The following is a 12836-nucleotide window of genomic DNA, read 5'->3' as shown; positions in this document are numbered from 1 at the left end:
CAAGAGACTGCAGCACTTCATTCGGGATCCCATCTGAGCCGGGAGACTTTCCACATTTCAGGCGCTTCAGATATTTCCGAACTTGAAACGTAGTGACAGTGATTGTACGGAACGGAACAGATATGAAAGGCGACTGGGACAAAGGGGGAATGCGCCACGAAGGATCATCAGGTAGCCCAAATGAGGTGAACTGAGTGTTCAGAACATCAGCTATGCTCTTGGGGGACGTGGCGACCGTACCGTCAGATGCTATCATCGTTTGGGGCATGACACGGCCGGAAGTGTGCCGCTGTGCTCGCACAAACTGAAAGAGTGTAGGTCGATTCGGTGACGTTAGTGATGCTTGGATGGAGCGTATATATTGACGATGTGCTTGCCGAGACAGGTGCTTTACAGCATTCCTTTGTCGGTTTTAAGCTGCATGATTTACTGCTGTCGGATATTTTTTGTACACACTATATAGATCACGCTTGCGTTTTACAGCAGACCTGAGCTCTGCAGTAACCCATGGTGGAGATTGCATGCGGGGTCGTGGAGATGTCACAGTGTGGGTGGCTCCGAATGAGGTGAGGTGACGACGGAAGGCGGACTGGAGCTCACAATCAAAGTGATGAAGTGCGAGTGTACGAGTTCAGAGAGGACCAGTTGTAGCCAGCTAAATCAGCATTGATTAATTGCCAAAGGTGCGAAGGTACTTGTTTGAAGCGATACAGTGAAGATGGAGGACCAGTGGAAGAGTTGGGGAAGTAGTTCGAAATAGGGGCGTAACATAAAGTGCAAACAATCTGTATATGGTCAGACATACCCAAGGGAGGTGCTTGATCAATTGAGCGCACGAGGCGTGGTCGGTTGGTGATCACCAAGTCCAGACACGAAACAGAGCCATTAGGCGAGGAATGAATAAAATAAATAATAATAATAATAATTTGAAACTCGGGTATTGAGCCAATAATAAAAGTAGAAAGGAAAAGGACATATGGAAACGAGTTAAGAGTAACTCTCCACCACTGTAACTAGATACTATATACACTTGCGCCCGAGTGTCACCCCCGACAGACCTGAGGATAATGGCATGAGATCACGGAATCGCAAGAAGAGAAAGCAGCCCCCAGGAAGTGCATCACGGTGCTAGCGGCCTCTCTATCGAATCGAAGAAAAAGAACAAGCCAACAGGAATCGACTCGCAATGCCAGTAGTAAGTCACTATACTACTTTGCTAGTCCTTTCATTTCTTGCAATACTCATGCTTAATCCTCACGCACAATCTTTTCTCCCCCGCAATGCTACGCAATCAGATCATATTTCATACGATCGCTCTTTCTGCGGGACAAGCAAGTTCAATTTCCTGACCTTCAACGCTCGCAGCTTGTTCAACAAAATGGACGAGATTGCGCAGGTAGCCATAGAAAAGAGACCCAGTCTTATCGCCATATGTGAAACTTGGGCAAACCCCCTAGAGCCAGACTCTCTTTACGAACTCCCCGACTACTCCCTTTATAGGCATGATCGGCAGCACTGTAGAGGCGGAGGAGTCGCCGTGTATGTTCACTCATCCATCCCACACAAACACAAAACAAACATCACGATGAGCAACTTCGAATCACTCTGGCTCGAACTTGACCTACCGAATGTATCACTTACAGTCGGATGCTTCTACCGTCCTCCAAACACAGATCCGTACACATTCTGCCAACAACTGGAGCCCTGTCTAGGTCTCTGCAACATGAACTCTCCGTTTCTATTGGTAGGAGATATGAACGCAAAGCACACCTCATGGCACTGATATCACTGATAGAGCTGGCGACCTGCTGAGCTACCTACTAGACACTGCAGGATTAAACCAGCACGTGTCTTTTCCGACCTGTATTTCCAGAGGCAACTTGAAGTCCTGCCTCGACGTTGTCATCTCCAACGTACCAGAAGAAGACCTATCTGTCACATCGTATCCCCCTGTCGGAGCGTCAGATCATGTACTCGTCGGAGGACATGTGTCCCTTGCATGCCCACCACAAGCACCAACACCCCAGCAAAACGTCGAAGCTTGGCGCTGGAACTGGGACCCTGATCGCGTCGTCGCACTGAAAGAAGCCCTGAGCTCAATGCAGCTTTTGCCACCAGCTGAGGAAATCCCGCAGTTATCAATGACAGACCTCTGGTCGCATTGGCATGACTCGCTTATCAACACAGCACACTTGTACTGTACTAACTTCGCACCACGACGTACACACCAGACATGCCCAGGTCGGCGACCATGGATGACTCAACAGCTTCTTTGCAGCATTAAACTCAAGCATCAGCTCTACCGTCAGTATCTCAGAACTCGCAGCGCGGAGAACTGGCTCACATTCGTTACTCAACGCAATAGGACCACAACACTACAGAGAGAAGCTAAATCCGCCTTCGTATCCACTACCGCGCAAGGCGACGTAACTGGTGTCCCACAGCGAAACCTGTACAAGTTAATGAAATCACTGCGGTCGTCCCCGAAAAAGGAGCTTCCACCTATTTCAGCGAACGAAACAGTGGCTAGATCAGATGGAGAAAAGGCGGAAGCGTTTAACAATTTTTTCATTTCGGAAAGCCAGAAGTCCGTCTCCGGACCAACTGAAGCCGTGCCAGAGATTGGCGTGTCGCGCATCATCGGAAGCGAACTGAAGGAAATCATCACCACCCAGGAGGAGGTCAGAAAACTCCTTTCCGCTCTTGATTTCCGGAAGTCGGCTGGGTACGATGGCATCCCGACGAAATTGCTCAAGATCACTGCAGACGAAATATCGTGCTCCCTCGCAACACTTTTCAACGAGTCTTTCTCGCGAGGCGAGCAGCCACAGGACTGGCGCGACGCCACTATCAGTCCTCTACACAAGAAAGCCTCTCGTGCAGAGGTCACCAATTATAGACCAATCTCGCTCCTAAGCGTTGTCAGCAAGGTTCAGGAGAGGATTGTTCACCAACGCCTCTACACCCACATTGAGCCCCACCCACCGGCCGACCAATCTGGATTTCGATCTAAGGATAGTACTGAACTACAGCTCTCCCGCCTAGTGCATGAGATTTCCGCCAGCCGAGATTCCGGTCAGGCAGTGTCAGCATGCTTCTTTGACTTATCAAAGGCTTTTGACCGAGTCTGGCATGCTGGCCTCCTGGCCAAACTCGAGCACCTTGGTGTCCGTGGCATTGCCCTTACCTGGCTCACAAGCTACCTGACTCGCCGCCGACAACGCGTCAAGGTTGGCTCCGCTTTGTCATCATGGAAATCCATTCCAGCTGGAGTACCCCAGGGCTCTGTCCTGGGGCCTCTTCTTTTCCTGGTGTACACGATCGACCTCCCCCCAGCATGTACAAACTCTCACACTAAATGCAGCCAGTTCGCCGATGACACGGCACTCATCGCGACGCATTACACGAGGGATTTGTCAGCTGCATTCCTCCAACGTGCCGTGGACGCAGCAGGACGATGGTTGAAGGATTGGCATCTCCTCGTCAACACCACGAAAACCGTCGTCCTTTCCTTCCAACCCCAACACACCATCCACATCACGCTCCACTCGACTCGGCTGCAGCAGGTCCACCAACATAGGCACCTTGGTGTTACACTCCAAGACGATTTGCGATGGACCCAACACATCATAGAAACCACCAACAAAGCCAAAAAACTACTACACCAACTCCACAAGACACGTGGCACAATGAACGCTTCCAGCCTATTGTTAATATACACAACCTACATCCGACCCGTTCTCGAATATGGCAGCCTTGCCCTCTCGAACACCACACAGCAACAGCGGGACACACTGGAGAGAATTCAACGCCGTGCTATACGCATCTGCCTTCGGATTCCCCTCTTTGCACCAGTTCACCACAGCTCCCTCCTCCATCACGCAAAGCTCCCCACCCTTAGCTCACGACTCCTTGTTAAACAAGCCCTACTAGCATGGGACATCCACCACCAAACCTCCCCACCACACCTGCAACAACCACATCTTGCACCACAACGTCAACACCAACCATACACCCTTCGACAGACAAGGACCTACTCCATCGGACACGCACACACGAACAGGCACCGAGACTCCCCCATCAACAGTGCCCTCACCCTCTACAACTCACTCCCTATCGACATCACAACCCAACCTCGTAGAAATTCTTTCCGAAACAATGCAGCCAGTCTTCTTTTGAGCAGTACCTGCTCCTGCTCCACGCATCCCCCTGGTTTCTGATATCTCGAACGTGTACTTAACTATAATATCGATCACCCCTGCTAACATTATTGCCCCCGCTTGTTTTTCATGATCCATTGCTTCTTGCCTCCCGGTTAATTTCCATCTAGCTGTTTCTGGCTAGTACCAGTTCTATCGCACTTATTAATCATCCTTATTGGCGTCACGCCATCGTGGAATAAAAGAATATTTATTTACAGTCAGAAAGTGCAACAACTAGGCACAAAACTGACGGAGTACTGAGACATTCGACGTCCTGACACCTAGCTTCAACACAGTCATCTCCGTAGCGCTAACCGACAGCCTTCCAACTTGGAAGGTTCAAGGTTATGGAAAGACCAAAGAGGGGAAGGCAAGCGCAACGAAAACGAGCACAAGCTACAGTCCCAACGGAACAAAGAATGTCGATTGTCACTGGAATGTCTCAGTACTCCGTCAGTTTTGTGCCTAGTTGTTGCACTTTCTGACTGTATATAGTATCTAGTTACAGTGGTGGAGAGTTACTCTTAACTCGTTTCCATTATGTCCTTTTCCTTTCTAATATAATAATAATAAATGATGTACACAATTAATGTATATGTACATGTACATGATTGTATTCCGTGACCCCTGGCCTTGTCTGTGTCTTTGTGCATGTCACCCTTAGGGTACATGTACGTTCGAATTGTCTTCATCAACTTTTCGAACACATTCTTCAAAGAGATTAGTTGAAGTGTCCCTGTGGAACAGTTTCTATCATTTTGGAGTTTTCAGTGGAATCATTGTGATAATGACGTCCAATCCGATCGACCAGCTCCGCGGGAATATTCCAAACTCTTTGGAACTAATCCACCCCTCCCATCGGATGAGGTTATGGAATTTCGAGGAGACTTTTGCTTTCTGAAGAGGCCAATAAGCCACCTCTTCAGAAACACGAAACTCCTCGAAAAGCCAAAGAGTGACAATTCGAACGCGCTCTTTGTCTTGGTTAGTCTTGCTTCTTGCGACCTTTCAACAGTTCCTTCACACAATAGTCAATAGTCAACATGCGTTACTTGTCAATGTTATGTCACGTCCGTGACTTCTGTAGTGACGCGACTCATGACGTCTTCGATATGCCTTCAACTAACTTCAAGTCCTAGACCTACTGAGCTCACACAGTGCCATGTTCATGCCATCCAGGCTATTCAGTTCAGTATTCTGACCCGTCCAGCTAGTTCCGGGTCTACAATACAATGTCATGTACATGTACATGTACATGTACATGTACATGTACATGTACATGTACATGTACATGTACATGTACATCAATCATTCAATTAAATTTAATCATAAAAAGACATTCAATAAGACAATAACACAATCATTAATTATTTATGATTCCATTGTGGCCGACCCACACTATCATAATGCCATTGGCATTGGCAGCAGAAAAAGTAACACGCGTTCGTTGATATGTTATTGTACATGACTGGACGTAACTAATTACTTGTTGATAATGCCTGCTGGTTTGTATGGTTCTCTCACACCATGTCACCATCACCATCATTGGGTTGATGCCTGGTTCCATCAGTCCTCACGGCATCCACCCTACCCGTCCTGACTCCTGAGTGAGGCCGAGGACTCATGAACTGCCACCGCGCCGGGACCATGGCATGAGGCATGATCATGACATGAGTCGTTGAGCGTTCCCCGACTCCCCCAGGGCCCGGCCCCCTACGGAAATCAAACTCACGTGCGCCCCAAACAATCAGCTTCCAAAGGCCAAGTGACTTTTGTTAGACTTTTTAGTCATTCATCATTGACATTGTTCATCGGCGCATGTGCTTTTTTAGTTCGAGTTACGCCACAAACTGTAGATCTGTCACCACAACAAAATGTAGCACGGGGTACTGACAGCTCTCTCTCTCGATCTCACTACATGTAGTACTAATATTATTATTAGTAGCAGTGCACTGTCACTGACAGTGCACTGCCACTAATATTATAATAATGTCAGCGCTAGCTCGCCCTTTGCGCCTTTGCGTTCGACCTCATCGGCATCCACAGCTGTACGTACAGGGATCGCAGGCTTTGCAGCCTCTCTGAGACTCTTATCTCCTGGCGTTCTGTTTACAAGTGTAGTTGCTGGAAACGTCTTTTTCAACGGTTGTCCCTAGCCCTCACTCTCCGTCTCACTGAGCGTGTAGCGGAAGTCCTCTTTCATCCAAGCAAGCGTCCGACGGACGAGTCGATTGTGGCATCAACACAGCTACACAGCTACACAGTCCAGGGGACGGTCGGTTCACCGGTGCTAGCTGAATGCAGCGCTGGCTCAGGACTCAGGTGTTACGCATGGTGCGAAGCTGCTTGCTAGGAAATAATAATTGTCACATCCGCCGAAGTACAGAACAGAACAGAGAAGGTCTGTAGGTCCAGCTGAACGCGTACCGCGGTATTTGTACACCAGTGTACGTAACGTTGTAAATATAACGTGTGTTGTCAGTGGCAGAATTTTTTCTCCTTGGTCCTTGGAGTTGACTAGTACAGTATAGTAGTGGAGTAGTGCTGGCTAGTGGTGGTGTTGGAGGTTCGGCACGGCTGCTGGTCGTGATGGCTACGTTCGAGAAGTATCGCCAGCGCCAAAAGGGCCAGGACAGTACGCTCCTGCTCCAATCAGCCCTGGTGGAAAGGTAAGATTTGCTGGAGTCAAGGCTGAAGGTTGTGTGGTGTCAATGGTATAGCAATCTAATCTTGTTTACGTTTGGAGTGCTGGATTTGTCACTGCGCGGAATTTTTTTATTGCAAGCACTATTCTTCGCTCCTTGCTCCTGCCGTCACGGTAGTAGCTTCACTCGAATGGTCAGGGTCCCACAGCAGAGACGTTGACGCCAGCTCGTGTCAGCAGCGACACTACTATACTGCTGTAGTTGTTCACTAGGCTCTGGAGAAAACAATAAAATTTAATTTATCGTCCAGTGGCAGTACCGACCTGTTGACAGGCTTTTCCGCAATTTTCAGAACCGTTTCTATCATTCACTGGAGCAGTTCTGCACAAGTAATAATGCTGCTTTCTATGTTTTTACTAGTCCCCCTCCCGCGTTGGTAGTTTGGTTTGGTCTGGCGTGCTGGTATCGAACCTTGTGCCAAGCCATTGACGGCTGGGCATGAGCAAGCGGCGTAGTTATGGCCGAAGCGTCCTCCCCTTCCCTGGCCGAGCCCACCCGCCGTCGACTGGCTTCGACCCGGAGCAGGGCCAGGAAAACGCCGGGCAGACGGTCCTTCCTGGAAGGAATGGAGACGTGCCGTCTGTGAGTACGCACCTGCTTCCTTTGCAAGGACGTTTATTTTGTCATGCGCTGTGAGGTGTGTTTGAGCAAGAACTAGTCGCTGAAGTCGTATCACTGGCCTGGGTCACGTCCAGCCATTCTGACCCACGTGGTGGTCATGTCATTCAAAAAAAAAACTTTCGCTTTTTTCGAGGACATTGAAATTTTTGTGCCCTTTCGATTTCGAATGATAGAGGCGATCGAATGTGGCTTTGTTGTTTGCGTTTTCATGTCGTGACTGGTCAATTATTGATTGATTGAACAGCGTGGATGGCTATTTGTGCAAGTGGATCCGTTCATTTCTAATGACAGTGCGCAGCGGGTTTCCAGCCTTTCGCAGTTTTCGGCTCGAGTGGCCACTTCCCCAGAAGCTTGAAACAGATTCGTTTCATGATTTCCAGTCCCTCTATTACCTAAGAGACCCCATTGTACAGCTGTGGCCAGATGGAGGGAACAGAGTACGTACGACTTTTCCTGGTTTGGATAAACACAGTGATATACTCCGGACATTTCCTCTGCTCTCTGCCCTCGGATTAAATTGTTCGGGATTGTTGAATGGGTGGTCCAGCATCTTGAATGGGCGAATCCATAATGTTGGAATTAATTATTTGGAAATAGGATGTGACGTCATGGGTTCCGTGTGTCTGTGTGTGTCTATGTAATTGTAACTGTTCTTTCTTAGTGTTACGATCATTGTATACTCATAGTCATAGGGTACCAGAGCTGTTGAACGTTTTGCATGCTTTGTCACTTTCTCCAATGTTGTATTGTTTTTTTCTTCTTCCTCTGTCCATTTCCAACCATGCTGTAGTAAAAACAATGTCTTGGAGCCAAAGTAAGTGTGTTCTCTCTCACTCCCCTCCCCCCCCCCCCCCCCCACACACACGCATACCATTGACCATTTGACGCCCATCGCCAGAGGCGGTGATAACGATGCTACAGCAGAATCCATAGCAACTTGTGCTGGGATTGCACCATTCAACACCTTGGCAAGGCTGAAGACACACACACGCACACACACACACACACACACACGCACGCGCGCACACACACACACACTCACACGCACACACACACACACACACACACACACACACACACACAAACACACACATGCACACACGCGCGCGCGCGCGCACACACACACACACACACGCCACATGTATGCAAACACTTTCTGCGGCCTGTGTTTTCCCTGGGTGCTGCAAGAACAAGAATGTAGTTGCCATTATGTTTGTTTCTGTTGCCCCACTTGTGATAATTCTGATTCTGGCAACGGTCATCTTTAACTTCTGTTTACACTCTCTCAACGCATGCTACATACATATAGCAAGCATGCACAGTGCTGCTCTATGAAATCCAGTCGCGTCACCCGAGTACTCGCCGGGCGTTGCAGACGCCTAGATCTGCAACCACTGGGCTGCGAAATGATGCAAGCTGACGCGACTGGATTTCACTGAGCAGCTCTGTAGTTGTGAGTAGCAGAAAGTAAATTCCAGATACTAGAGAGGATGGACGTTATTTCCGACGTGATGCGAAAGTTCAGCTCGTAATATTTGGATCGCGCATTGAAAATGAACGCGTGTGACTGCACCTCGCGTCGAAATTTGGACTTTTACGCCAAATTTGACGTGAAACTGCGTGTCGCGTCGGAAAATAACGTGCATCTTAACCCCTCTACTAGTCTAGTATCTATAATATTCTCTTACCCGTTTCAATCCACTGTTGGTTGGCGATGGTATGAGCGTGACAATTGGACTTGCCACGGACCTTGCGTTCGGTTTACCGTCTGCCTAGCCTTGTTTGGTCACGAGTCGGTCAAACCCTTGCTATTGGACAGGCACATACACACATGCACGCACAAGCACACACGTGCGCCCACACACACACACAAACACACGCATGCCCCCCCCCCCCCCACACACACACACACAGACCCTCCTCCTTCGTTCTAGAGCTCTATGTGCTGAAAGAAAGAACTGTTTTGTTTTGTGTGTTGATTGCAGGGTTGGCAATGGATCTGAGATTGGACCATATTTCGAGGACCTTGCTAGCAAGATTCAGGAGGAGGAGCTGCAGACGAAACGGCGAAAGGTGCGTGTGTGTTTGTGCCTGTGTGTGTGTGTGTGGTGGAGACCAGGCTGAATAGTGGCGGTCAATGCTTCAGCCTTGCGAGCTGTTGAATAGTCCAAGTCCAGCACACGTCGTTATGGCTTCTGCTGTAGCATCGCTATCATCGCCTCTGGCGATGGGCGTCTAATGGTCAATGGTGCACGCGTGTGCACATGCCCGCACGTGTTTGTGTGTGCGCATCTGCATGTGCATATAAATTATGTGTTTGATTGAAGTTGCCAGCACGGACGGCTGTAGTGACGTGACGTAATCTCCTTGTATGCCGTTGTGTCTATACTTTTGCAGCAAGAAAGATCGGAGAGCGTACAGGCGGCTGCACCGCTACTCAACCTACGCCGTGCGTACGCCCGTGCCAATGCCAAGGCGGAGAAGTCTGAGGGCACCACCGCTGGTGTAGATGCAGAGGATGAGGAGGAGGACGACGGTGAGGAAGATGTACCAGACAGCGACCTGTCCAGGAATCCCAGAGACGAACCGTCTGTTTCCGGCCATGCCGTAAGCAGTTGTACAGTACCCACTATGTTCTGTAGTGGTTATGATGATAATGGCATTGATGATGTCATGGTACTGAGTCAGCAGAAATGCTTATTTGGGGTGCTTTGTGTAGTAATAGGGAGGTTCCGGAGTACGATTTTTCGTGCCAAAATCCGTAGAGGCGCTACGGATTTTTTATACGTCGCTTTCGAGCAGTGAAATGTTCCGGAGTACGGAACTTATGTGTTTGCCGTCATTGCCTAGGTTACGATCCCAAACACGTCACATTCCCGCGCTATGCCTTTTTATTTTGAAAATTTGTACCGAAATCAAAACTTCCCGCGGAAAATTCATGTTTCTCGTACCAAATTTGTACGCGAAAAATCTTTCTGCACCCGATGACGCAAAATCTCCATACGAAACATGGTTTGTGTGAAAGCCAGTCCACACGGATTCTCCGTGCCGAAAAATCGTATGGAGCACGCCTGGAAAAAATCCGTAGCGCCCACACGGATTTTGGCACGGAAAATCGTACCCCGGAACCTCACTAATAGTGGTGGTATAGTAGTGGCCTGCGGAAGCGAAGGCTATAGCTTGTGTGTTTCTGAACATTCAAGTGATGCTATTGCTAACGCGGATCCCGCGAATATTATTGTTATTCTATTGTGTAATAATAGGTCTGCAAGCCACGCAGGAGTCCATTGCATCAACAGACAAGCACTGACTTATTTGCATCAGGGAGTCGTAAAATACCGTGCGGTATTTACGACTCCCCGATTTGCATCTACAGTCCGTTTCAAAAAGATTTGCAATCCTGGCGATCGCCCGCGGAGTTTGGCGTCTTACCGTATGAGCACTCGAGCGCTGCCTGGAAAAACTCACTGTGAACTCGAAGAAATATTCCGCGCGAAAGCAGGAAAAATGACAACTCACTCACGTTGATACACGTACACGTACAGTCATGTATGTCTGTTTTACAACAAACGAGTTCTTCCTCGTATCGATAATGGAGTCAGAGAGGACATGTCGAAACGAAAGTGTTGTAAATGTTGACGAGCGGCATGGGTCCCAATTCGTTTTGTGACCAAAATAGTTCCTTTTAGCTGCGATGCAATTTACTCACCGTGTAACGAAAACGACATCGACACGGACTCATTCCCAAGGCCATGACTTGGCAAAGCTATCCGTGTGGCTTCGATGACATTTTGAGAAAAGCAGACGCTTGTGAACGCTGATAGAAGACTGCGTTGACTGCTAAATTCAAATAAATTGGCGATCTTGAAATACTAAAATAAATCTCAAAAAGCTACAGCGCGATGACTACCAATATAATTCACTCACACCATAGGGCTTGAAAGTGATGACGTCAAAACGGCCAGGGAGTAGTAAGTTGACATCAGATTTCTATTTTTGGATCCACTAAGGTGTGACTTTGCTATTGCCTAAGTATGTGGGTGCATAGCAACCCACTCATGTCGCATGCAGGTGTGACTTCTATTTCGCCACCAGTCGTAACCCCGCCCCCAGTAGCCAAATCAGTCAGTTTCACTCGCTACATCACCATGCTGTGGGTAAGACCGCTTGAAATGTGCTTGGATCCATACAAAAACTGGATCCAAGTGGATCCAGTTTTTGAATTTTTGAAATTGTTGCTATGCTGTGACGTAGCACTTTCAAGCCCTATTGTAGTGTTGTGGGTGTGTTCACATGGCGCGAGCCAGTCAAGTGGCAGTCAGTTCGGCAGGAAGCGCGAGCTCCAACAACAAGTCGTTTGGTGCGGCCATCTTCTTTGTCTTGTCCCAGCTTGATCACCAAAACAATGAAAAAAAAGTTTGACTTGAGGATAGGTTGGGATTTGAACTCACAACTTCATGGTCAGCAAACAGCATTCATAACCGCAAGGCCAAAAAGGAAAGGATAAATCGTGGGTTTTGATAAAAAATCGATACTGGCTTCCTGGGCAAATTGTAAACCATGGGAAAAGGCCGGAAACCTGGCCGAAATTCTAACTCCTTAACGGTTGGTCCAATTGTTCCGAAACCTTCACAGAACAATTTGCCGTGTCCTAACAAGCAATTCTATGTACTTTGTTGTCCAATTTTCCTTTATCTTCATACTTTTTAAGACCCAAACTTGATTGTAAATCTTTTTGAAACAGACTATAGCATGCGCATGATTATACAGATGAGAGAGACAGTACGGAGAGAGAGACAATACGGAGAGAGACAGTACGGAGAGAGACAATACGGAGAGAGACAATACGGAGAGAGACAGTACGGAGAGAGACAGTACGGAGAGAGTCAGTACGGAGAGAGACAGTACGGAGAGAGACAGTACATAGAGAGACAATACGGAGAGAGACAGTACGTAGAGAGACAGAGACAGTACGTAGAGAGACAATGCGTAGAGAGACAGTACGTAGAGAGACAGTACGGAGAGAGACAGTACGGAGAGAGACAATGCTGCGGCAAACACTATACACTACCCTATGTATACAGTGTGTATCAGCTGCTGTGAGCAGTGATCGGCTGATCGCTCTATCGGAACAGAGGACTCCACTCGCTGTAACGGGATGTGCCGTATAATCAGCATACTATTATTATAGTGATTTCTTTAGTGATTTCTTTGTAAGCACTTTTAGCTGTGTTTCCATGTAACTGTTGGGCTTTGTAATTTCCACCGTATCTGTGTTGTGTGCCGAAAAATCACAGATCTAGCAAGT

The 12836-nt window shown here is 48.2% G+C and overlaps 1 protein-coding gene across 3 annotated transcripts in view; it reads left to right on the top strand.

Annotated features, from left to right (window-relative positions):
- Positions 1-6217: 6217 nt before the first annotated feature.
- The window catches only part of LOC135824763 (BAI1-associated protein 3-like), a 28298-nt gene continuing 21679 nt past the window's right edge, over positions 6218-12836 (top strand). The window contains exons 1-4 of one of the 3 annotated variants that reach the window (XM_065337471.1): positions 6218-6871; positions 8319-8342; positions 9514-9601; positions 9926-10135. In XM_065337471.1, coding sequence (XP_065193543.1) covers positions 6792-6871; positions 8319-8342; positions 9514-9601; positions 9926-10135 — 402 coding nt within the window. In that variant the 5' untranslated portion in view covers positions 6218-6791. Of the gene's footprint in view, positions 6872-6943; positions 7490-7622; positions 7966-8318; positions 8343-9513; positions 9602-9925; positions 10136-12836 lie in introns of those variants that run through there. The other 2 variants (XM_065337470.1, XM_065337472.1) reach the window with 2 other exon arrangements.

Source organism: Sycon ciliatum, chromosome 9 (genome assembly GCF_964019385.1).
Source record: "Sycon ciliatum chromosome 9, ocSycCili1.1, whole genome shotgun sequence".
In the NCBI taxonomy this organism is placed as follows: Eukaryota; Metazoa; Porifera; class Calcarea; order Leucosolenida; family Sycettidae; genus Sycon; species Sycon ciliatum.
The sequence above is the reverse complement of the archived record's forward strand: the minus strand, read 5'-3'. Positions and strand labels throughout refer to the sequence as shown.